This window comes from Centruroides vittatus, unplaced genomic scaffold (assembly GCF_030686945.1).
Source record: "Centruroides vittatus isolate TY-2023 unplaced genomic scaffold, ASM3068694v2 contig_377, whole genome shotgun sequence".
In the NCBI taxonomy this organism is placed as follows: Eukaryota; Metazoa; Arthropoda; class Arachnida; order Scorpiones; family Buthidae; genus Centruroides; species Centruroides vittatus.
In genome coordinates, this window is record NW_027122198.1 from 3,409,059 (window position 1) to 3,436,382 (window position 27,324).

General features: G+C 32.1%; 1 protein-coding gene across 2 annotated transcripts; it reads right to left on the bottom strand.

Annotated features, from left to right (window-relative positions):
* Nucleotides 1-918: 918 nt before the first annotated feature.
* Nucleotides 919-27,324, bottom strand: LOC136975676 (U1 small nuclear ribonucleoprotein 70 kDa-like; the record flags this gene model as incomplete). 2 transcript variants are annotated; one of them, XM_067270781.1, is given in 5 exon segments in its annotated part: nt 919-1,835; nt 15,623-15,715; nt 15,791-15,881; nt 19,666-19,767; nt 27,243-27,324. In XM_067270781.1, coding segments are annotated over 5 exon segments (825 nt in total), but the record flags the coding sequence as incomplete, so codon positions are not given.

The following is a 27,324-nucleotide window of genomic DNA, read 5'->3' on the forward strand; positions in this document are numbered from 1 at the left end:
AACTAAGCATTTTGCATTTCTTTCGTAATACTTCGCGTAACCTTCAGTTCATTAACGTCCAAATTTCTCCACGGACCGACTGCTGCTCTAGAGGTTACTTCAAACGACAGACGAGGATATTGAAGAACGTCACTTACCACGTATTAACGATTACCTACTTACGTCTGTCGAGTTCGCTCGATTCTCGCAATTTGGACAGTTATGTAAACGGGGCGCCAAAGGTGGAAAGTCATTGTTTTTAGACAAATATTTCACACAGAATAAGTAAACCACAAACAATTTGCTTACTTTAAATACTTTTTATTGCCGATATTTGAAACTATTAAAGACGAAAATCCGAAAGGTATAAATGATGATAATTAAATGAACAGAATAAAAATATATGAATATTCCGTAACGAATTTGCATTAGATCAATTGCATCGTTGGTACACAAGTAGATGCTTTCAAGAATTACTGCACATTTACAATTGAAAAATTCAGTCACTCGAGGGAAAATCCGAAAACAAAAAGGAAATTGGCCCGCGTAAAGCAACCGTTTTTACGCCCGGTACCTTTAAATTACACATTAGCGTACCCAATAAAACAAGTACAATTAAAGCATTGAAAGTAAACTCGGGTATGCATTATAAATGCTCGACTTCTAGCGTCTTTAAGGCGACGTTCCAGATAATACGACTGGTTACTATTGTATATATAATCATTTCAAGTGAAAATACATTCACCATTAGACAAGTTTACTTACTGTACTTATGCATATGCAAGGAATAAACTCATCTTTGCAAAATTTCGTACACACAAACCGACTTTTCCAACTTCCGGACAAGTTTTAAAATATCGAAGGTTTATATTCCGTTAATATCTTGCGAGATAAACACACAAAAACTAAAAGGGAAATGGATAAAAATCAGTCAACGTGTAAATCCATCTTACTTTAATGAGGCCAAACTTTTGCATGGAACAAAACGGCGTGTTAACAATAATGCGGGAGTGTCGTCGGTCACATTCTTACTTACCTGATTTAATTAAGATTTAGAATTACAACAATAGTAAAAATTTACATCACATTATGAAGGAAACACTTTGCTGTCGATTGACAGGCTCGTTTATCATCTATACTTACCTATTTAACATTGAATTTTTTATTTTTAAAACTAACGATTAACAATAAGCGGAACTAAGCGATCTGGTTTTTCGTTTTCTGACAAGTTCGAGCCGATTTTAAATAAGAAATACATGTTATTTATCGAAAAGTTTCCTCCTCGAATTTATCTAAAATTAATTATTATTATTATTTTATTGTATCGAATTCGTAATGGATCGACCGAAGAACGGCGACAGTCATTGGGTATAAAGTTACTTTACACTGAAAAATTACCCTAGGTGTGATATCCTTCGGTATTGTAGGCGCTGTAAGTTCCGTCGGTCGTATAATTATTGATTTTAAAAGAGTTCGGATCGGCCGGATAATTGAATTCGGCCCCTTCGTATCCCATGCTGCTGCTAGAATATCCGTCTTGGCTGACTTCTTGCTTCATCTGCGAATCGTCTCTCACTCTCTCGTCTTTGTCCCGATCTCTGTCCTTCCTTCCTCCTTCCCGGTCTCGCTCTCTCCTCTTCGAACGATCTCTACTGCGGCTACGACTCCTTCGACGTTTTCTCTCGCGGCTGCGACTTCTCTTCCTTTCTCTTTCCTTCTTCTCCAACTCGGGAACCATCAACTCCACGCTACCGTCCAATCCGTCCAGCTTTTCCACCTCCAAGCGATCGCGCTCGCGACCTCGATCCCTGGATTTCTCTCTTCGGTGACGTCCCTCGCGGTGACGTTCTCGGCTCCTGCAATACATTAATCATTAAGAATCGAGAAATAACCGTGCCGGTTCCCATCCCACGTGTTATTTTATCGAAACTCTTAATTCGATCACCCAACTATGTGAAATTATTTAATTTTTGCCTGTAAATGTACCGGTTCTGCCAGTTGTGGGTTCCGCCAAAGCGTACATGTGCCCCTCTTGGTGTCAGAAATGAAAAATTTAAATTATAATCGACATACTTGTGTGTCCAATAATTATAATTGTCATGTTATAAATCAGTGTATATATGCGACTATCGGCAGTTGTGTCCTCTTGTCTTAACCTATTCGAAGTATACAGTGGAACCTCGCTTAACGAGCATAATTCGTTCCAGTCTTACTCGTTAAGCAAAACAATTTTTCCCATAGAAATTAACCTAACATACGATAATGCGTTCCACGCCGAAAATATACTTAAACGTTTTATGTATAACGTTTATTTTAAAAAAAAATTGTACAATATACCAGGGTTGACGAATTTATGTTTTTTTTTTGAAATAAAACAATAATACAAGTTTTATTTAGAAACCTTTGTTTTTTTTGGTTTTAAATTTTAAAAAATGTTTTATTACATAAATTTAGTAAATAAACTTTTTCTGACTTGTGAACTAAATGTGAACGTGGGTATGGGAAATTTTCCTCACTCTCATGGGTCATAAAAGCATATGATACACCGACTTTTATCACTAAAATATTTCCTGACAGCACATGCCACGACTGTTAGCAATACAGCTAATGTATTGTAATATTACTTGGATGGTAAAAGACATTATTATTATTGTTGTTACTTGTTAAGTAAAAAATGAGTGCAGGAAGAAGGCTTGATAATATCTGGAACCAGTACAAACTATTTCTGGAAATCCAGGAAAATTGGCATACAGGGTGCAATGAAAAATATGCAGGAAAGAAATGGCTGGATTAGTCGCTCGTATGAAAAAACATATTGAAGATAACCACCCACAGGACGATATACAGGAATTGCAACAGCTGGGTGAGTATTTTGAACCATTATAAGTTTTAATTTTTTCTATAGCTTGCTATAAAGTTTTACCTGGGTCATAATTCATTCGCGTAGCCAGGGTTTTGTTATGGGGGGCCTAGTAGAGGCTGTAATTTTCTGGGGAGGGGCACCAGGTTAACTGGGGGGGCGTGCCCACCCATGTTCCTTCCTGGCTACGCCCATGGTCATAATTCAATTTGTACCTATATAGATATTATTAAGTTCTTCACCCAAGTTATGTAGTTCTGCCCTCTCGGGCAGTTTACATAGCATTACGAAAAAAAACAGTTCTTTTCCAAAAATGACTCGTGCATAAAGTGTATTATTTTTGGTTCTTATCCTAAAATGTATCATTTTATATTGCACTGGTCCGACTTGAGTGTAATAATTTTCACATGTCTGTATGTAGTAGTAATTTTAAAAACACACACCTAATTAGTAATTAATTTATTGTTTCTATATTTATTATTTAGATTAGCAGGAGTCAAAGTCAGGAGCCTGAGTCTGAGACCAGTGGGAAGCACTCCACCACCACTTCTGGCTCCACTAGTGGCACTGGCACTGCATCCCAAAGCAAAGTAAAATTGCAACGCATTGATTCATTTATTGTGAAAATGTCAACTAATCAAAAAATGCAATTGGATCTCCAATGCACAAAATTTATATATGCCACCAATTCAGCCTTTACTCATGTAGAACACCCCAAATTTATAAAATTTTGTCAGGTGTTGCGACCTGGATATGACCCTCCACACGGAAAAGAAATTGGGGGACCCTTGCTGGACACTGTATACAATTCCATTGAGAATGAATCAGCTGATGAGTTAAAGGATATTACAGTCTGTATGGCTATTGATGGATGGAGTAATATCCATAATGAACCAGTAATTTGTGTCTGTGTGACTGATCCTAATGGAACAGTTCATTTGATTGACTCAGTTGATACAGGCGCAGAAAGGCACACATCAAACTACTTAGAAATTATTGCAACTGCAGCAATAAAAAAAATGCAATCAAAAGTATGGCTGTAAAGTAAGAAGCCTGGTAAGTGACAATGCAAGCAATATGAAAAAAATGAGATAAACATTAGCAATGACAGAAAATTTAGATATTGTCACTTATGGATGCTCTGCTCATATTTTAAACTTACTAGCTCAAGATATCAACATTAAAAAGGTTAAAGTTTTCATTCACCTAAACAACACTACTGAGTGTTATACATTTCTGAAAATAAGAAATTCTTCAAGCTGAAGAAGCCACTGCTGTCAATCCTGTTTTGGTTTTGTACAGTACATGCAAATCTTAAAAATGCCATTTCGTAAAGAAACATTTAAAAATGCTGTAATTTATATTAAATAAAACATTCTGTACATTCTTAAGTCTTACACTGAAGTTTTTCTGATTTATTTTTCTATTTTACTACTCTTAGATCCCAGTGTTTTATTTCCAAAAAAAAACCATGTTTTAAATGTTTTAAAACATTTTTTTTAAATCATGCCAACCCTGCAATATACACTGTTAAGGAGTGTGAGTCGTCACCATCTTTTCTTCTAACATGGAACGAAACATCCTGGAATGAAAATTCGATTTTCTGAAACACACACAAAAAAAAGAAAAACAAAAATCACAGTTAATATGTTTGATAAACACTTCAAACAATATGCCAAATTCTTGGGTTATGTAAAGGCTATAATTAAATATTAGAAATTAATTAATTTGACTAGAGGTAGGCAGTTATGTTTCCATCTCGTATTAAATTTAATAATTATAAATAGTTAATTTTTAGTTCAGACATTTCTAAAATTTAATTTGGAATCGGTCATTAAATTTAATGACCCAAGGATTTGACATATCGTTTGGCGTGTTTATTATATAACGGGCTATGGTTGTTGATGTTTATAAATAATATGTGTGAACTAAAGTTTGGAAAAATGTGATCACAAGCGATAGTAAGATGCTAGCGGAACGAGTGCTAAACACAGACTGATGGAGCATGCCGCATGCGCAGAATTCGGGACTTCCCCTCTCCTTGTCACTCGTTATGCGAGGTTCCACTGTATATTACTTACACCCTTAGCTTTATTTGTGACTAACAGAAAGACTTAGTTGGGACCAAGATAATCTTTTCGACCGAGAATATTCGGGATAAAGTGGAGACCAACTGACGGATTATTGAAGACACAACAAACCGAAGGGAATAGAGAATTAATTTCTTCTTAGATAGTTAAAGAAATGTCATCAAAATTGACATTTCCAAACTTGATGCCAAAATAAATTTAATTATAAAATGGTTTAATTAGAGTGGTTGTTATTTCTTCTTATTTTAAAAATTATAGATACCGAAAAATAAGTTTCGATGTAACGTATGCTTTAGCATTGTCGTGGTCACCACCACAAAAAATAATACGTTCCTATAATCAAATTATCTATCCATTCAGTTCGACAATCACTGAACATCGTGTATGGCCATATGAACAAACAAAACAGATGCGTACATATTTAAATATAAAAGAATCTTTACAAAAACAAAAATTATTAATATTGAAAGCATCTCGTGAGAAAATAGTATATTCAATTTATTCAAAAATAAATTTTATATTATTATCGATTTTTTAAAATTACACAAGACTAATTTTGCAAATCTCAAGTCATTTTGACACAAAAAAGGGTACAGTAAGCTGATATACACTTCTCAAAAAGAAATTGCAACACCACAAAGGAATGCATGTTACCATAGCAAATTGCAGGACTGGTAGAGGTGAGATATGCAAATGTTTAAGTTTGCACATGCATTGGGTCGTGTTGCACCCGGTTTCGCCTATAAAGACCAACAACCAGCTTAGGCCGTAAGCTATCCTCAATGACCCATGGCAGTTGAACTTTCGAAAAGCATAGAAAATGTCTTGGAGACGATAGTCGATCAAATACCACCAGTTAATGACTGGGAAACGAGACCTTATGCCTGCACAACCTTGCTTTCTTGATGCATGCAGTTGCAACACATGTTGGGCATGTTATGTGACACAATACAGATGCAGGAATGTCTGCACATGTCAAAGACTGAGTGGATTGCTCCGGTGCATGACAGAATGCACAGACTGGCAGATTCGCAAATGGCCCATTTGCCACAGAATGTCACATCTGAAGCCATCCACCGCTGTCAATGGGTGCACCTGTGTCCACCCAAACAATTTGCAACAGGTTGCATGAAGTCGAGCTGTATGCATGGCAACCAAGGTGACATTAAATGCACAAAGTGGAGCTGCATTCCTGGGGTGTCATTGTCATCATAGCAACTGGACTACTGAATGGCACCAGGTATTATTTATGGATGAATCACATCATCAATCAGAGAGGGAAAGGCATGCACAACACATTGACCCAAGATGGGCCAGAGGACATGTTGGTAACGAGCACACTGAACAACTGGCTGAAAAGGTGGCCAGAGGCCTATTTGTAACAGATATGGTGGAACCTTATGCTACTTATGTAAAAGGTACTCTATTGCAATGATCAATGACATACCGGCAAGAGAGCTGAACTCAAAAGTATGGCCTACACCTTCGTGCCTGAAATTAGCCGAACTCCAGTGAATTGCAATCAGTTATCGACCAGATAGTGACTGGATATGGGAGGTTTCCCCGCTTCGAGTCAAAACTAGGACAAGGAGATGATTGCTGCTTTTGTGCGTGTCTGTCTGGTGATGTGAGACACTGTGTACTCAACTGAAAGGCTAACCATATTGACTGGTCAAAGTCTCCCATACAAGACTTCAAATGCTAGCAGCAAGTAAAGAAAACTTAGAAAGACTAAAGAAATTGACAGAAATAATAATAGGTCTCTCAGACCTATAAGCTCAGTGGACATGCTGGGCAAGGCACTCTTTTTCTAGGGGAAGGAGGCCTACTGACTGATGAATGTGAGCTGACCTCTCTTAGGTAGAGCACTCAGAGTGCAGTACAAGCTGCACAAAAACTGTATGTGAAGGATAGTGAGTTGGACTTGACAGCAAGAAAGGAATAGTCCCCCTTGGATTGAACTGCCCAAGTACTTTTCTTGGTATGACTTTATTCTTTAGTCACTTTAATACCAGCATTATATGTCTGACCACCTATGATTAAAATACAGTCTCTTTGTATTCTGTAAAACCATTTGGTGGGACAGGGTCAATATCTTAGAATTAGAAGTGAGATTCATCCATAATTATATTACATCTGTGGAGGAATGACAGCTGTGGCAGTAACATGGGAAATGCTAAAAGCCAGACCTTTTTGCCAAGCTTCACACCAGCCCCACACTGAGCATCATGGTTTGAGAAGGCATCATTTGATCAGTGGACAACCCAATGCACATTTCTGATACTCTGACAGTGGACCAGTACGTAACATGAATTGTGGGACTTGTGGTTCAGCTACTGGTGCAGCTGCAACCAACATGGTGTTTAATCAAGATAAGCCTGACCATATGCATGGTGAACTCTCATTGGTCTGAACGGAATTCACATCCTTCCCTGACCAGATTTCTCTCCCATTGAACACCTTGGGACCATATTACAGATATAAACTGATGTCTGTTATATATCTATGTCAACTCTACTGGTCTTGCACTGTGCATGTGACTATGTTCTTCCTTCATGGTATTGCAATTTCACTTTTGAGGAGCATAATTTTAGGAGAGTGGAAATTTTCAAAAGAAAAGATTAAGCTCTTCTATATCGTCACTATATTCTGTAAAACATAATTAAGACAAAGCATAGATATACAGAATGTAGACAAACATTACACTAGCCTCTATCTTATTTCTGCACTAGCCTCTATCTTATATCTCATGTAAGAATAATAAGATGATATATTAGCTATACAATGTCTGTCCCAAAAGTAAGTGTACTGAATTTTTATTTCAAAATATACAAGAGTTAAATCAAACTACAATCTCCTTCAAAGTATGACCCTTGCAAGGTCACACAGTGGTTCGAAGTTTTTTTCCACTGGTTGTAGCAGTACTTAAAAAATCATTTTCTGTAAAGGTGTTTAGTTCGTTGGTTCAACTTATTTGATGTTTTCCACTATCCTGAAATGATAACCTTTCAATTTAGATTTAATCTTAGGGAACAGGTAGAAGTCGCAAGGAACTAGGTCTGGACTGTAGGGAGGATGTGGGTGTGTGGGAATTTTTTCTTGGCCAAAAACTCTCTAATTGATAGCTCTGTGTGAGCAGACATATTATTGTGGTGCAGCACCCAATCTTCTGCAATGTCCCAGCAGACTTGATTGACCCATTTTCGAAGTCATTCCAAGACATCTTTGTAGAAGGCCTGGTTAATGTCTGTCCTGAAGGTAAAAATTCTTTCTGCATAATTCTACAGCAATAAAAAACAACAATAAGCATCATCTTTATCCTGGATCTTTGTGCCATCTAAACACCATGTTTCTCGATAAAGTGGCATCTCTATAAGTTTTGGTTAAATCTGCAAATGTCTTGGTTGCAGATTTCTTGAGTTTCACACAAAAGTTGATAGCATAAAATTGTTTGAGATTTTTCTCTATTTCAAACATAGCAATGTATTAAAACACTATCTTACACAGAGATTGAGCACAATTGACTTAACTGATCAACTTGAAACAGGTCTAGATATGCTGCTCAGATATCTAGCAATGCAAAATTAATGATGTGTTAAGATGAACAGTCATTAAATAAAATATCAGTACACTTACTTTAGGGACAACCATGTATACAAGTGCATGATATTGAGTGCTGCCTTCATAGAACCTATAGATTAAGAAAGAAAAAAGATGGTAAACTCAAGAAATGAGAGACGATGGCACCCGCAAACAACATAGAAGTGAACTAATGCCTATGATATGTTTTTCTATAAGTTAGCTAGCTCTTCAGCCATTGAAAGAGTAATGAAAATGTCAAATGGTTAAAAAGTAATAATTTCCATGAAGTTGTGTATTGCTGCATTTTTTAAACAATACTGTACTGAAAACTGCACTTTGTTACTCTTTGCTTTTCCAAAAAATGGCAATAACTGCTAAGTTTATCATTACTTTAAGTTTAACATGACTTGCATACTGTGATAGTTATTTGCACGTGATAGTTACTCTGTTGGTTTTATTCCCTTAGAAGAACTTTCTGGGGATTTATAGTAAGAGCAATTTTCTGGATTATTTTTAATGACTGAAATAAGTAAAAATAACTACAATTACCTAGCAAAACCAATGATTTTGACTAAAAATCTCTTTCTTTTACATCAAATTTGCAATGTCTATCAATGAGACAGCTAAGCCTAATAATACAAACAAATATATACTGTATATAGTTTATTGAATATAAAAATAAATGTATAGAAGTTTAAAAAATCATGTAGTAAGTATAATATAATATGTGTATGTACAGTATTTAAAAACATGAATAAATCCAGACATTTTAAATAAAGTTGTGTGTTACATATTACTTTATCTACTGCAGTTTATCTAAATTACTTGCCCAACTCAGGAGCAAGTGACAATATTAACATTATTATTTATTTGTACAAAAACAAATAAACAGTAATTATAAAGTTAATATTGAATCCATTAAAAAAAAAGTAATCACAATTTTTCCCAGTTTTCATGCAGGTGCAGAAGTGTCTTTCACATTTCTCTACCTATCACTAGTGGCACTGCCATGAACATTGGTACACCACAGACCTTACAGCAGCTTTCCATCATCTTTTTCTTAATCTATGAACTAGCCAGACCACATGGAAAAGTCTCGCATGGTTTTTCCACCCTTTTTTATATAAGGTCTGGCCTCTTTCCCCTTGAGCTTCTTAATCAAACAACATTTTATATCAATTTACAATGTTAGATCCCAAAAAGAAACCTTCTGGTACATTGCAGGTAGGCAGAACATTGGTTCTAGTGGGGCAAGTGTTATCTGCATGTTATCATCAAACTAATCTTTTATATTTAATGATTGATTTTTTCATTAAGACACAAACAGAAAAAGAATAGGGAGCACATGTAATTACTTGACAAATCAATTCATATTTAAAGAAGGTCCCCAATAATGGTCAGTATAGGTAGACTTGAACAAATTATTTCAAAATGAGGATATTTTCAGATGGGCTGATCCAACCCTCACCTCAACTTAGCACAGTCCACTGCTCCAAGCAAATGTAAGATTTGACCATGAGAGAAAGGCATGAGATGTGTGGCAAAAATGCCATATGGATTACTTATATCTTGTGCACCTTTATTTCACTAATTTGGAGCAGAAAGAAGTAATAGATCAAACCATTGTCTGGGCTATACCCTGTAAAGTTGACTATAAGTAACTGCAATATTGATACACCAAAAAAAAAAAAAATAATAAATAAATAACTGATAAAAATATCTAATCTAGAAACAGTAATTTAAATATATTTTCTCATTACAGTTGATTCCATCTATAATTCAAAACACCAAAGCTTATGTTCCCAATTTGAATGATGAGATGAAAATTGCCAACTGCATCATGCACACTAATCTATAAAAGTCACATAAATAGCAACACATCATTATTTCTGCTTAGCTTGTCTAATGTGTATTTAAAAATTGGAAGATGCCAAAAATATGTGGTAAAGAACTACTAAGATATTTGGAAATGTTATAAGATTACCAAAATTTCCAGACTTGTTGGATGTGACAGACTTAAACTGTGAAGAATCTGAAGCTGAAAAGGAAAGACAATATGTGTAATGAACTTCATACTGGAAGATTAAAGGTGTCATCAAAGAGAGATGATGCTCTATTCTAAACAAAAAAAAAATGTATCAAAAAAGGTTTGTAACTCAGGGCTAACAAGGTTATTACAGATGTTGTCATTGTATGCTAGACAGTGTCCATAAAATAATAAAGGAAATCATTGTTAACTGAAATAAAGAAACATTGCAAATTGGCAAAGAAGCACAACTGTAGGTTGACAAATGATGCTAAGTAATATTCTCTAAAAAATAATGTCTAGTTGTTCAACAAAAAATCCTCTTATCAGGACTTACAGAGAAACCTATTGAGCCAGAGTGAACCAAATCAATCACACAGTGATGAATATCATTTAAGGGTTATGGACAACTACATTTTGTCAGAGACACGATGAATGCAGCTCAGTATGAAAATGTCATATGCAATCAGGTAGTGATGACTGAGAGAAAACACCTTTGGAATCAGGAATGGCAATTCCACCAAGAGTTGGCATTTTATTATACAGCCAAAAACCTAAACCATCATAGTTTTGTTTCTTCTTTTCAAAATTTTACTTGTTCTTAAATTTAAAATTTTTTAAAAGCTTGCTCCTACCCCCAAAATAAGCTGTATCTTTCTCTAACTTTTAGAAATTATAATTGAAAACCATTAGGCTTCCTTTCTGGATGTCTACCTCCTGTTCAAGTGTCACAAAACTTATGCAAGAGCCAGTGCCAGCTTTTATAATCATAGTATGAATTAATTCAAACAAAAATAGCATCATCAAATGACCAGCCCCCCATCCTTGCCTTATAATTTTCAAAACGTAGCTTTCTGGTTGGCATATATTTATACATCAATCTCCCTACAGAAGAATTCCTGCCATATTTCAAATTTTTGGGTTTATGGATCCTGATATATAAAGCAAATTACAGGCCAACACATGCACAAAATTTTATTCACAGTTTTTTATGTTTTTGGAATTGGAACTGTAAAACACCAAGAAATGCAAAATACTCAGAGGGCCAAAATTTAACCGATTAACAACAGGGAAAGCATTGTAAAGTAAGAAAGGAAAACTTAAAATGAAAGCCAAGTACTTTTGTTAAAACAGTACTACTGCATTCCTTGTTCTTACTACATTTTGCTGTTATCTGATACATGGATAGAAAATACAAATTTTTGTTTCTGTTTCCGTCCGATGAATAAATATTTTTCTATAAACAGTTAAAAGACAGTCGTTCCAAAAAATTCTTTAGACGATCACCATTTTTAGTGTTCCAGAACCAAGAATCAGACAGCCAGACCTTCCCTTTTAGGCTACATAGCTGTCCTTTCTAAAAGAAGTTCCTTAAAAGATACACAGGAAACCAATTAAAATCAAATAAATTTAAAATCGGAATGGTAGATCTTACGACATCTTGTGAAAATTCATCTGTATCTACTCGGGATTTCGAACTCCTTTTATCTGCAAAGAATTAGCGCTGACAAATATTGTTAATATTCGTCACTAGAGGGACATTCCGACGTAATCTGCATTTGTCAGCGCTAATTCTTTGCAGATAAAAGGAGTCGAAATCCCGAGTAGATACAGATTAATTTTCACAAGATGTCGTAAGATCTACCATTCCGATTTTAAATTTATTTGATTTTAATTGGTTTCCTGTGTATCTTTCAAGGAACTTCTTTTAGAAAGGACAGCTATGTAGCCTAAAAGGGAAGGTCTGGCTGTCTGATTCTTGGTTCTGGAACACTAAAAATGGTGATCGTCTAAAGAATTTTTTGGAACGACTGTCTTTTAACTGTTTATAGAAAAATATTTATTCATCGGACGGAAACAAAAACGAAAATATTGTTAATATTCGTCACTAGAGGGACATTCCGACGTAATCTGCATTTGTCAGCGCTAATTCTTTCGCAGATAAAAGGAGTCGAAATCCCGAGTAGATACAGATGAATTTTCACAAGATGTCGTAAGATCTACCATTCCGATTTTAAATTTATTTGATTTTAATTGGTTTCCTGTGTATCTTTCAAGGAACTTCTTTTAGAAAGGACAGCTATGTAGCCTAAAAGGGAAGGTCTGGCTGTCTGATTCTTGGTTCTGGAACACTAAAAATGGTGATCGTCTAAAGAATTTTTTGGAACGACTGTCTTTTAACTGTTTATAGAAAAATATTTATTCATCGGACGGAAACAAAAACGAAAATATTGTTAATATTCGTCACTAGAGGGACATTCCGACGTAATCTGCATTTGTCAGCGCTAATTCTTTCGCAGATAAAAGGAGTCGAAATCCCGAGTAGATACAGATGAATTTTCACAAGATGTCGTAAGATCTACCATTCCGATTTTAAATTTATTTGATTTTAATTGGTTTCCTGTGTATCTTTCAAGGAACTTCTTTTAGAAAGGACAGCTATGTAGCCTAAAAGGGAAGGTCTGGCTGTCTGATTCTTGGTTCTGGAACACTAAAAATGGTGATCGTCTAAAGAATTTTTTGGAACGACTGTCTTTTAACTGTTTATAGAAAAATTCTTGTTTCTTTTAATTTACGTTCAATACTGTATATCATATTTGATTTAAAACGTCAAATTATTTTCAAAAGTCCATTATTTTAATTAAGAATCTCAACACTATTTCATACTTTTAGTAGTAGTGTATAATCTGTGCTTTACTTTGTAATGAATATCACAACAGTCATATTTGAGATTTTAAGCTTATATAATACTAGGATCTTCATCCATAACCACCACTATCCTGAAGTTTTGCAATACAGTGCATTTTTTAAATTTAAAACAAATGTTTGTAATCATTAGTATAATGTACAATCTACAGAGTGTCATTTCACACCCTTATAAAATTAAATTGAGTTTGGCAGGGAAAATTTTGGCACAACAAAAACACGTTATGCCTACGGGAAACTGTATTTATATGGTATGTGTCAACTACACAGCCATCATCTTGAATTCACCTCAAAATGTTTAAAGTTCAGGAGTTGTGCAACACACAAACCATGAACTGAGGCTAGAATTTCCAGAGAAATGCAATGTCATACTACTACTACTGTGTCTAATTTTAATCTGTAAAAAATTCTAAAGAAATGAATCTAACAAATTTCTACTTTTCAGGCATGATAAAACAATGTTTAAATGCCTCTAATACATGAGGAATGAATCCAGATCATCCTTATGTTGGAAGATGAGTTGCAATGTCCCAATCATGGCTTATCTTCAACTCAAGTCAGTCTCTTGAAACTCTTGCAGCAATTTTACAACTGGCATATGTGATGCAAGGACTCTATAAGGAAATTGTTGATGAAAATAATTTGCAATATCATGCAAGCTCCTCTCTCCAGATGTCAGATTATCTGGATTTGTTCCCCAAGGGTTATAGGTATCCCAGCTGGAAGAAAAAATTGGTTAGATTCATTTCATAACTTTTCACAGTTTATAGAATAAAGAACAAGCACACCATTGAATTTCTCTTTAAATTCTAGCCTCATTTCATATATTGCATGACCTCACTCCCATTTAAACATTATCAGATGAATTCAAGATGGTAGTTTTCTGGGTGACACACAAATATGGTTACTCCTAAGCATATGTTTCTATAGAGCAAAAATTCCCAGCCAGTTTTATTGTATAAGGGTCTTAAACAACTTTTGACTCACTGAACACATTAGAAGGCTTTACTAAAACAAAACTGACAGTATATAAGCATAATGTGGGAAATTGAACATTATTTTGTAAAGTGTTGCTAAAGTTTCTGCTTTTTATTTATAGGTAAGCTCTAATTCCATGACCTTTTTACTAAATTATAAATAAGAAATTTATCTATCTTGTTCTGGCAGTCAAAAATTAGGCATCTTGCATATTATAACTGAGTATGTCACTTTTACTGACCTTCATGATAAAATTTTTAGTATTCAGATTATTTCTTTCTGGAAATTTTTTGAAACTGTTAAGTGAAAATCTCTAGTTTTGGAATTTTGTATTGCTGGTTGGTGTCATATTTCTACTTGGAGACTAATGATGACACCATATTTCACTATTAAAGCAAGCTTCACCTGTGCAGTTTGGGAGATTATCTATTTTTGTGAAGTCTTGCTAAATTTTTTGATTTTCATTTTTCTTCTTTTTGTTATTACATTTTATTTTGAATAGTTTTCCACATACTGTAATACTGTGGTTATATTGCTTTTTTATTTATTAATTTAAATTTTTGTATGGATTTTTTTGTGTAAACCTTAATAACTAATGTGACTTAATGATTATACTATTGTATTAAATGGGCGTAGAATGAATATATCGGTTCATTCCAATTGTCCACTATGCAACAGATTCTGTGAAAGCGTGAAGAACCACTTATTTTATTTTGTGAACTTACCAAGCACTTAAAGGACACTTTTCTGACAACCGATTTTGATATGTTTTGTTTATACGATGATAATCTAAGTTCCGATATGTTATATAAAGTTTATAAATTTTCCTGTTATTCACTAAATATGTTAACATAATACTACTAATTAAGTTATATCATTTATTATTTTTTGTAATTATGTATAACAATGTCTGTATTTATTAATGTTATTACGATTTTGTAACCCCCTTTGTAAAGGCGAAAGCCATGGCAAATAAATGTTGATTGATTGATTAATAACTAATGTATCTGATTTATAGTTTTGGAGTATTAATAAATATATTGATGTATTTACTGTGTGTCATTCAGAATCATGGATTAGGTACCAAGTATGCTATTCAAAATAATGCAGAAAAAAATTAATAATAATAAACATTTTCAAAAATAGACATAAAGTACTTAAAATCAATCATTCACACCATTTTGTTGTAATATATATACAAGGTTAACCTTTGACGACATATTATGGAAAATGCTACTTTTTGGAATTTTGGTTTTTTTCAGATAAAGTATCAAATGTCCCTTTCAGCCATACCATTCATTTTTCTGTAGAAAGTGTTTTTACTCCCAAATTTCAACCAGTCACTTCAGCATAATTTATATTTTTTAATATATCTACAGTTATTAAAAAAAATATCACAACCTGCTTCGACTACGTCTTCGTCTTTCTCTGCTTCTACTTCTACTGCGTCGTCTCTCCCTTTCCCTATCAATTCTCACACGATCATTACGTTCACTATGTAAAGAACTAAGAGTCAAAGATAAACATTTCTATTTTGTTAAAAACTAAAAATAAATAAAATTTTTTTACATGTATCTATCTTCTAATCTTGTCTCTTCTCTACCAGAATGCTTGACATTCACTTCTGGTCCACCTCTTCTAGTCCCTCCCAATCCACCACCTAAAATTTTATGCAAAAATTTAATACAAGGTTTCATCGTAAAATAATATGCATAAAAATACTATATATATCTCAAAACATACGGTCTAGTACAGGAAAAATATATTATTTGTGTATTCAAGGTAAGTAAATAATGACTCAATGTCTACTAACACACAATACCAAAGAGCCCATCAAGTTTTTGTGGATTCCTCAAATGAGGTTTGGTGTTGTATATATGTTATGTTTCATATTCAACATATATGCAACAATTTTATAGTACACTATTTTATATTATTTATAAATATTGAATTTTAAACAGTGCTTAATTACATCTTCAACAATTTTAACTTATCCTTGTAACCAACTTGTTTTACAATATATGAGGAATGATCAGAAAGTTTACAAAGCCAACAACTCATACTTTTTATTGTAGAAATGAAAGAATATTTCTTAAAGACAAATCCTGTACTTGATCATTCTGTTACTAGTTTCTGTGGATTTTTTAAAAAACCTAAAGTTTTTGGCTTTCTTTCAGTAACTTATCACACAAGAAACTCTTATTAATATAGGCTTTATTAATGCAAATGCATTTTGGGTCTTAATGACCCCTCTTAAGTCCTTATTTTTTTGTACAGAACTTAGCATAAAAGATAACATTTATAAATTACATCATACAATTGTGTTTTCAGATAATATTTTCAAAACATATTAGCAGATTATTAAATACAATAAAATTAAAAAATTGGGCAATTGATGAATATATTATAAAATTTACTTAAAAAATGTTGCTGTATAAGAAAAATTTTCTTTAAAAAATAATGTAAATGGGTAACCTGTAGATGGGTAAAATTACAAGTTGGCTAAAGTTTAAAACAAAAGTTTTTAAAAATTATTAGTTTTATTCAAAAAAAATTGAAAGTAAAAACTCTTAAAACCATCATAAAATTGTACAAATTACACTCTGTGAGAACAACATAAATTGACAAATATACAACGTAGTGTATTATAACCAGACTAGTAGCCAAAGATGCTACCTAGTGGGCATTCTAGCAGCAGCAATGTCATTCCATGGTATAAATAATAAATTCCTATTACAAATAAAAATAATAATATAATGAATTTCTCATGGCATATCCTACTAAAATGCAGTCAAAAATGCAAAAAACCACATTTGTTGTTATTTAACTGCTAGAGGTGTGCCTAGTGGCTGTTTTTAGCATACCGTGACAGAGACTGCCCAGTTTTTCAGTTTTATATAGTAGATGGGGGGGAAAAAATTTGGATGACATTTTCAATGGACCCTACCTGTAATGAAGAAGTCTAATAGTTAGACCAGTGTTTTTCAACCGGGGTGCCATAATGCCATGATTGGGGTGTCGCAAAGTTTAAGACCTTTAAGCATTTTCTTGGAAATTTACTTAAGTGTAGTTCAAGATAACTCATTGTCAGTATTTCAACAAAATTCAATGGACTTAAATTTTGATTTTGAACACACAGAAACACTATTTTTGCATTAAAATGCTAGTTAAAACTGTCAATTTTCAAAATTTTTCTTCCCGGGAAGGGGACTCCCTCCCAGACCCCACCCCAGCATAATATTCATTTTTGCAAAAGATTCATCTCCCCCCATTAAAGCCCCCTTTTTTAGATTCTAGATCTACTGCCTGTCAAGGGTGCCACGATTTTTTATTTTTTAATCAGGGTGCAACCCAATGAAAAAGGTTGAAAAACACTGAGTTAGACCATCATCAGTCAAGTTCATATTTTATTCATTTATTTTAATTTCTAAATGTTCATATGATTTCCTTTTTATAATATTATTTTCTTTTTTGAGTATTTTAACATTATCAAGTGAGATCTCACAACCTTTCTTATTACAATGTAGGTTAACGTAACCCTTGGTGCCAAGATGGCAGTGCTTTCAGTTGCCATCTTGGATTGGCCTGGAGACTGCGTGTTTAGCACTATTTTGATCGGAGATCACGTGTCTCCGAAAATATAATAATCTAAGATAAAATATTGTTAATAAAAAAAACACACTCACGTTAACGATTCCTTTTTGTAATATTCGATCCTACTTTTTTCCCTAGCTTGGTAGATTCCAATTTCATTTTTTGCAGGTCCTTTCTTCCCTAATGTTGTCGTTTCTGCTACAACCTTAGAGGAGTGTTTGGCTGCCTTTTTATTCACATTTGCTGTTGCCTTTTCCTATTCCTTCTCTATTTTCAGTGCTTGCTTCTTATTAAAGTTCGGAAGTAGTGCAGAAGGAACATATTGTAGATCAAAACATTTTGGAGTTTTCCCAGTCCCTGGACACATCGCAACCAATTGTTTTGCGAAAAATTGCAAACTGTCTAGGCTTTCTTTATACTTATTCAATCAGATATATGCTTCGGACAGTGCCGAATGCTGTAATTCCATTTTGCTGTATAGTTCAGTTATTTAATTAAAAAGATACCAAAGGTACATAACCGGTGCCGTAATACATAACCGGATGAAATATAACAGAGTTACAATAAATATATGAGTTACAGATATGTAAATTATTTAACCAGAATAAAGCATAACATCAACTACAAATATAGTGACATGTAGACAAAAAAAAAAAAAAACAAGCACAGAGCACAGAGCACAGACAATAACAAACATAGCACGAACAATTTTATAAACTAGAGGCGTCTTCGCCGAGACGGTAAACTTGCAATAATTGTTTGTAAAATTGCGTCGTCTCTTGCTGCATATGGACTTTCTTTAGCGTCAGTTCCATTTGGTCCAGTTATGTTTGCAGCTATTCGTACCTTTCTCTTCAATATTGACGTATATTTTGCTGTATATTTGAAACAATTTGAGGGCAAACCAAAAGACAAAATACGACCAAAATGGACATTGCCAAATATGCTTTTGAATGTTTCCTTCATATGCTGAATACTTATTACCTCTTTTACAAATCTTAGAAAACATGATTTTAAGTCGCTTCTATAATATAATTTACATGTTTTAGCACACGAGTTGCACCTTGCATGAGTTTGTTGTAGTCCTAACTTTAAAGCAAATTTAAAGCCATTATTAATATCATTGTTTCACGCTGATTTCAAATATTCATTTTCATCTATCTATTAGAATTTATGGAGAGTTCGACCTAACAAAAATTCACCGGACCTAATTTGTGCATAACTACTAGACACAAAATTATCAAAAAAGAAAAAAATAAATAAATAAATTGAAAAATTATCATCATTTTTAGTTGTTATTTATATCAAATTCACAAATACTATTGTTTAAGAACAATATATTTACCTTTTTAACTTTTTTTGGAAAAACTATTGAAAAAATAAAAATCAAAAATTCCACTACAGATACAACACAACACAACACAACACTGTCAGTATCATCTACCTACTGGTTAATTTGCATATTTCCACAAAAAACTACCGTCTACCACATCATATTTTACAAATTTGCATAATCTTTCACACACTTTTTTTACATCACGTTAAACGTCATTACGTATTACGTCAGTAAATTACATGATAGCTCCCTCTATCACTATTACCTCCCGACACCCAGATTGGAGATTACCGGAAGTGCTGCCATCTTGGCACCAAGGGTTACGTTAACCACAATGCTAATATGACCACTGCTAAATTAGCGTAATTATATTTCATAACCCATAAATGCTCTCTTAGTCTGATTTTTAGGGCTCATCCAGAATCACCTATGTACTGATAAACTATCAATAAAACCTATGTCAATAAGAATTCCTCGTGTGATAAGTTACTAAAAAAAAACCACATTGACTCACCTAATCGTCTCGGAAGCCATCCCTTCACCGTTCGCCCTCTTTCCACGTCGACCAAAACTCTACGACCATCTATCTTCTTTCCGTCGGCATGCTTGTACGCAGCTAAAGAAGTTTACACAAAAGAATATTTAAAAAGCGTCCAAAGCACTCCTTATTGCTAACTTAATAAATACTCACCCACCTGAATAATCTAAATTTACGTGTCTTATTACTAAGTTTAAGTTATCACTTTATACACTTTCGTACATTAAGTTTAACCTAAATTACAACACTAACAATTACTTCGTAATAAATACCCATCACATACTTGATTTATATTTTTCCGTACCAACTACCACTGTATATAGAAAATTCTAAGCTAATCGAATGCTTCTAAACCTAAGTTTCTTTTCTTCAAAATACTTTGGCCTAGTTCCATTTTATTATGCAGTTATTTAACTAAGCCTTCTCCTTTATTCCGAAATTTATGTCTTACAGGAAACACATGGCACAATTCAAATGTGAAACACTGCAGTGGAATGCAGAAATATTTGCTTTGGATAACATGTAAAGCTTTGAAAATAATTCAATTGGCCTACCTAAACTTACCAAGTGAGTGTATAAAGTATATTTTTAACAGTAGCAAAAAAGTTCATGGCCATGCACACAGAGGCAATAATGAACAAACACATAAATCACATGTAAAACTGTACTCACTGCTTTAACTGCGCTGCATATAAAGACTTACCTAACTTACCTAATTATTGTAGCCCTCAAATGTTTACACAGTAGCCTTGTAGTATTGTTCTTCGAGTAAGAAAATCCACATTTTGTTTCCCTCTTCTATTTTTTTCATGTTTTTCTCACTTATAGCAACATCCCATCTTAACTTACCAGGATTTTTTTTGAAATTTAAACCCAAAACTTACCAGCCAGAATTAGAAATTTTTAAATCATTTTAGAGCACTGGGTGCTTGATGGTGATTATTTAATGTCACATTTTTGTAAATTATATTAATTTTTAACGTTACGGGGATTAACAGAACACCCGAGAATTTCACAGAGTAACTTACCTTTGTGGTAAATTTAGTCTAATTTTTCCCTAGCTTACCTGATTGACTATTTTCCTTTATTTTTAAATTAAATTTTCTGTACCCAAGAAACCTCTCTACACACATTTTATTCTTTTGATATCAGCACAATTCGATACTGGATATGGCAACTGTGTTACATTTGTAAGCTAAATTTACTAGTTTTTTTGTGTAGATTTTGCACTGTTAATACATTACTCTGTCATTTGTCTTCGCTAATCTAGTTCAAACTGAGAAAAGTTATTAAAGTTAACGAATACATAAATTTAAAGTAAGTTTTTTTTGTGTGTATTATATGTTAAATCACAAATTTTAAAATTTAGTTTATTAAATTTGTATTCCAACTCTTATCAATGCCTTTAAAACTTAATTCTAGCATAAAACCTTAGAAATTTAAGAAAAGCCTTAAAAAAACTTTATAGATTAGGAAGGTTTAAATATTAAATTTTCTTCATTAGCTTACTCTTTCTGCAAGAATTTCCTTCCTTTTATAAACTATTGCAAATTACCCAAATTCCATTAAATTAAAAATGTTTAGCAACAAAGAATTAACCCAGACATGCTTTGTTTTTAAAAACAAAAACTGATAAACATTGCATATTAAAACATGAATTAAATAAAATTAACATTAATTCTCCATATTTTATATTGCAGCAAATTCTACAATATTAAGAATGATTTGTGCAGCATTTCTGACTATTTTCCTGTCAGGAAATTCTAACTACTCTGTTGTCTATCTAATTCCAATAATTTTGCCAACTTTGTAGATACTTTACTTATTACTTCAACATAGCTATGTTTTAATCAAACTGAACTTTCAAAACATTGTACACAATTAATATTTTGCTTGAAAATTAGTGTTTCCATTTTTATACCGATCAACATAATGTACAATTTAATTACATCATTTTTACTGGAAGTATATTAAGCATACTAAACAGCTTTTAAGTATAACAGTTAAAGTTATACTACGACTAATTTTAATTTAACTGTTATACTTTTATCATGCGTTGTATTCTAAAATTTGCAAATAATCTGTAACTTTTGTCTTTATATCCCTCATAAAATTATTGTAGATAAAAGTTTTTATCAAAATTGTCTTGTTGCAGCACCTTTTGAATCACAGCCAATATCAAAATATCTTATTTTCCCCAGTAAAAGTTTATTTTTTATGTAGAAATTATTAACTTTACATTATAAATAAAATTTAGAGAGACACATTAAATATTAAAAGAGATCATTGAGAAAAACAAAAATATGTTCCAAACAAGTAGAAGCCCGCTTTAACAACAGATTAATTAAACAAACGCAACTTTTCTATCAGCCTATGAATGAAATTTCTATATATAATTTAGTATATAAACTTTACTTAAACTACAATTCAAGTTGCTTTATTGTTTGTCATAATTAATTATTGTAAAATTTTGCATTAAGTTTTAAATATTCTCCACTTCCTTAATATCTGATATAAGTTAATAACTAAATAAATTAATTCAAAGAATCACAATAAAATTCAATGGATCTTCTTGTTTCCAATTAATTATTTTCCAGGATCTTTCTGTCTTGTCAGATCAAACTCTTAAAACGATTCAAAGATGGAACAAATAAATTCTAACAACAAGACATCAGAATTTTAAATTCAAATCCTTTAAGTATTTGATCCAATGAGAGAAAAACACCTCAAAAAACATTTAATTGGAAATAATTAAGTAGACTCCTTGAATTTTATATAGCAGATCCTTTGAATTAAGTATGACAAAGTCAAATAAACTGAATTCCAAAAACTGAAATTATTTCAATGTTTGTGAACAAACATTTTTAAATATTACCATAATTTCCTGAAAATAATTGGCAAAGCAAGCATGATTTTTGCATCTATGCTGGCTATATGCAAAATTATGGTACTTTAATGCCATATTATAATTTTGCTTTGTAACATCGCATTATATAGAATTTGTGTGTATACACGTAAGATTAAGTTAAATACATCAAAGCATAAAAATTTAAAGCTTTTGTTTTTCTCAAGTTTTATATAATTTTAAGTATTCAAATTATTAAATTGTTAAATATGTTATTTTTTTAATCGATAATTTGTATTATAAATTACATTTCCATTTTCCTCTATTTTCCATTTTTTGAAAATATTTAGATTTAACAGAAGACTTCGCATAACAATCATTTTAGTTTATATGATTTTATTCTTATTAATCACTATTTTTCCCCTCTCATTTTTTGGAAAAATTTATATAATAAATCAATACATTTTATTAAACATAGAAACAATATCTGAAAATTATTTCTAGGCAGACTTCTGTTAAATCAACAACAACATTAATCAAAAATTAAATTAATTCCACAATAATTATTACATAGTAATATTTAATATAATTTCAAAATTCATTAAAATTTTTTCCATAAATAAGGCCTTGTAAATTCTTTCAAAGCAACAATGTGTTGAAACCCCAATTACACTATGCTAACCTCTGTTCAATGTTTGCCTCCAAAACTATTAATTTTGATATAACCTATACAGTTATATCAAAATTAAGTGTTAAAACCTCATATTTATTTCAAACTGACTATATTAATTCCATTTCCAAACTAAAATTTACTTATTACAAATATTAGAAACTAGCAAACATTATGAAAATTCTATTTCCCACCCTCTTTCTTTTCTGCAATATATTTATAAATGATTATTTATCTAGGATATCCATGTACAAATATAGTTTTTTGGGAATTTTACATTTATTCTACAAGTTAATTTTAAAACTATCATCTAAGCTGTGAGGAGGTTGCACAGAATTATTTAAGTCAAAATGACACATTAAAATATTTTTTTCCTTATTTCACACTTATTATATTACTGTATGTTGTTTTCAAGAATATTCCAGTTAATTTCTACACAATGTTTTAAAAAATTATACGAGGGCTATTTTTTAAATAAAGTCCGTTTGTGAATGAAAGTGAGAATAATGCACAATCATGGCGGTATGCACGCGCTTCTGCTCCGAGCCAGCTCGGCGCACGTTTTGACACCATTTGCAGCCATATCATCTGTCTGTATGCTGAGCTGTAAAAGTTTAAAATGTTTAAGAAAATTCAGTCTCCCGCCGACTGTGAGATACAATCTGTTATTCGATTCTTGAATTCAAGAAACTTGGCAGCAGCAGAAATTCACCGTCAGATTTGTGAAGTTTACGGTGATAATGCTATGAGTGACAGTAAAGTTCGAAAATGGGTAAAAATGTTCAAGGATGGGCGAGTTAATGTGCATGATGAGCCACGCTCTGGCCGACCTTCTCTGATTTCTGAAGATTTGATTCGTGATGTGGATAACAAAATTCGAGAGGACCGATGATTCACGATTTCAACGTTATCAATTGAATTTCCACAGATTTCAAGATCAGTTTTGTATACCATTGTTTCGGAGAAACTGAATTATCGAAAATTGTTTTCTCGGTGCGTTCCAAGACTGCTTTCTGATGATCACAAAACAAAAAGATTAAACAGTGCTTTATCGTTTTGACTCGATACGATCATCCACACAGTCCAGACCTTGCACCCAGTGATTTTCACTTGTTTCGATACTTAAAGGAGTTCCTTGGTGGTCAACATTTCAACAACAAAGAAGTGAAAACTGCAGTCGTGGATTGGGCTTTTTGACAGGCGGCAGATTTCTTTGAAGTCGAAATTCAAAAAATTGTTGAGCGGTATGACAAATGTTTAAACAAAATGGAAAGTATGTAGAAAAGTAGATAAAAGTATGTAGAATATGGAAAAAAATATATTTTAATGATATTTACAGTATTTTTCTTCTTATTAAAAAATGGACCTTATTTAAAAAATAGCCTTTGTATAATACATCAGCTGATAATCTGAAAATTACACACTAAAACTTACAATTTAAAATTCTTTATGAACTAATTTTAGAATTTTAGAAATCTGAAGCAATATTATTAATAAAAAAGCATTTCTTACAATAAAGATATCTCAGAATAAACCATACCTATTTCTAAATAATGAGAGAAATTATTCTAATTTTAAGATAAATTTGTAGAATTGGAGAAAAGGAAACTAAAGAGCAATGATAATGTCATTTAAAGTCCATAAAAGTATGTCAAAATACTCTCTAAATACATATTTCATATTAAAAAATATCAATTGGGCATGCATAAACTTTTTACCACGATCTTCAAGTGTTATTACAAAATGTGACTAAGCTATTAATTATAAAGATAAATTTTCTTTGAATATCAATAGTAAGTACAATTACAGATTGAATTTTTCTTGGAACATTTTCTATTAGTCAATGTATCTGGACTCAGAAACAACAAAAACATTATCTCAGCATAAGTAAAACTGAGCATTCCTTGCTTATGAAGAATTTAATTACAAATTCTTTCTTCTAAAATTTTTCTTTGAATTCAGACTAGATAATCCTGTATATACAAGCTTATTTGTAGGATAGATCTACTTATCATCTGACAGAAAATTAACAATAAATCTAATTCAAATGTTCTTTGTATGAAAACTTACTTAAGAGTTAAGGCAAAAATGATTTTATAATAATCATATCATCTGGCTTACTGGAATACAATTCAAATTAAACTATATTTCCCAGAACAAAAATGGATCAAGTGTACTAATCTTGAATGCATCCTGCTGCCACAATGACAAATTCTAAGCGACGAAAATTCTTAAAACTTAAGTTTAAAGTTTAAATTTTAAAAAACTTCAAAAATTCAAAGATCACATCATATGATGTTGTGCAATATTTTTTCTCTCTTTAATTTCAAATAGATTACAAAAGTTTAAACATTAACACATGTTGTTTGTAATGAACACAGTACTATTTTCCTTCAAATACTGAATGCAGCTTCATTCTTATTCTGGAAAAGACTATAAAGTCATTAATCTCCAAGATCATTAAAAAAATTTGTTAAGAGTTTACTTTTTTATGCTTCTGTTTAAAGTCTAAATCTAAATGTGGCTTTTAATAATTTTCAATTATTTCATCTGAAACTTTATAAATATATTAAAAATTTTTGTAAGATTTAATATGACATAACACTTTCTAAGACAAATATAGAATTTAAAATTTACATGGCCTTATTTATATTATTTTTACAAATTTTTAATCAAATAAATAAAAATTGAAAACAAATCTCTATTAATATCCAAAAATTCACAGCCCTCAAATTAGTGTATATTTTAATGTGAAAATTCCTATTTCTACATTAATACTGTTGCGACAAGAAAGAATCTTTTGTACTCAGTGAGAATTTTTTTACTAAACACCTTACCAAACATACAAACCAACATTTGTTATACTCGTCATCCCATTATGTTGGGTGGTATCGAAAAAACGCTTTTACCAAACGTCTTACCAAATACATACAAACCAAAGAATCCTTAGTCTACTATGACAATTTTCATTTTAGATGACACCACTCGCAACGCCAAGCTGTGGTGGGATACAAGAGAAAACTATATTACTCTCGTAATTTAATTTCAGATTTAATTATCAAAGAGAGAGTATTCTTCAGGGGTCTAGATTAATTTTTTGATTTCATCATCCAATATTATTATAGACAATATTAAAATAACTTCATAAATAATAAAATAAACAATGAAAGTTACCACTCGCTTCCGGGACTTGTCATAGCTTCGTCAGTTTATCTAAATATGAATTCAACAAAATAATTCTTAATTTAAATGCATCTACATCCATTTTTGGATATGCCGGGGAACTTTTACGAAAGCAGTAATCACTGCAATTTGAAGAAACAGGCTTCATTTGCGCCATAAGCAATAGGCAACTGGCCCACATCGTTCCAAATTAACTTACGTTTAATACAATGCACACGATAATTCAATGTTTTATAGGAACCAGATGAAGTAACTAAATGATATAATAGTATAAAAACAATCAAGATGACATCAAATTTGATAGTTCACATTAAAATCCTTTACTAATATTGGACCTATAAAGCATTACAATTCTATCAATGACAAAGAATGAATGAAACAAATGTTTACTAATCATTCAAATCAATATAAAATTAATACTTTCCTAAATAAAAATAAAGATTTATTAATCAAAATTCAGTCACCTCATTACCCATATGGACTTTTCACTTATAATACTTACTCTGTGCAATTTCATGGGGAATATAAATATTTCCTTTAATAAAATTTTTGAGATATTTTTGTAACCATATAAATTTCAAAAAACCTAAACATCCAATTTGCAAATCATCTCCTAAGATAATAAATTATTATTAGGAAGTAAAAATTCTCATGAGAACCGTTACCAGTAATAATTTCACATATTTAATGATTGTTAAACGTCAGTGTAATAGGAAAGATACCAGTCTCCCAACTGGAAAATTCCCCGGAAAATGTGTACTATGTTCACGCCTATGGTTCACTGTAGGAGGAACGGAAAGCCCATACTTTATCAAATTTGGGTGGTAATAATTTTATAAAAAACATAATACTTACAATGCATATCTCGCTCGTGTTCGTATTCTATAAAGGCATACCCTCTTGGTTTTCCAGTATTTTTATTGTGCACAATTCCAAT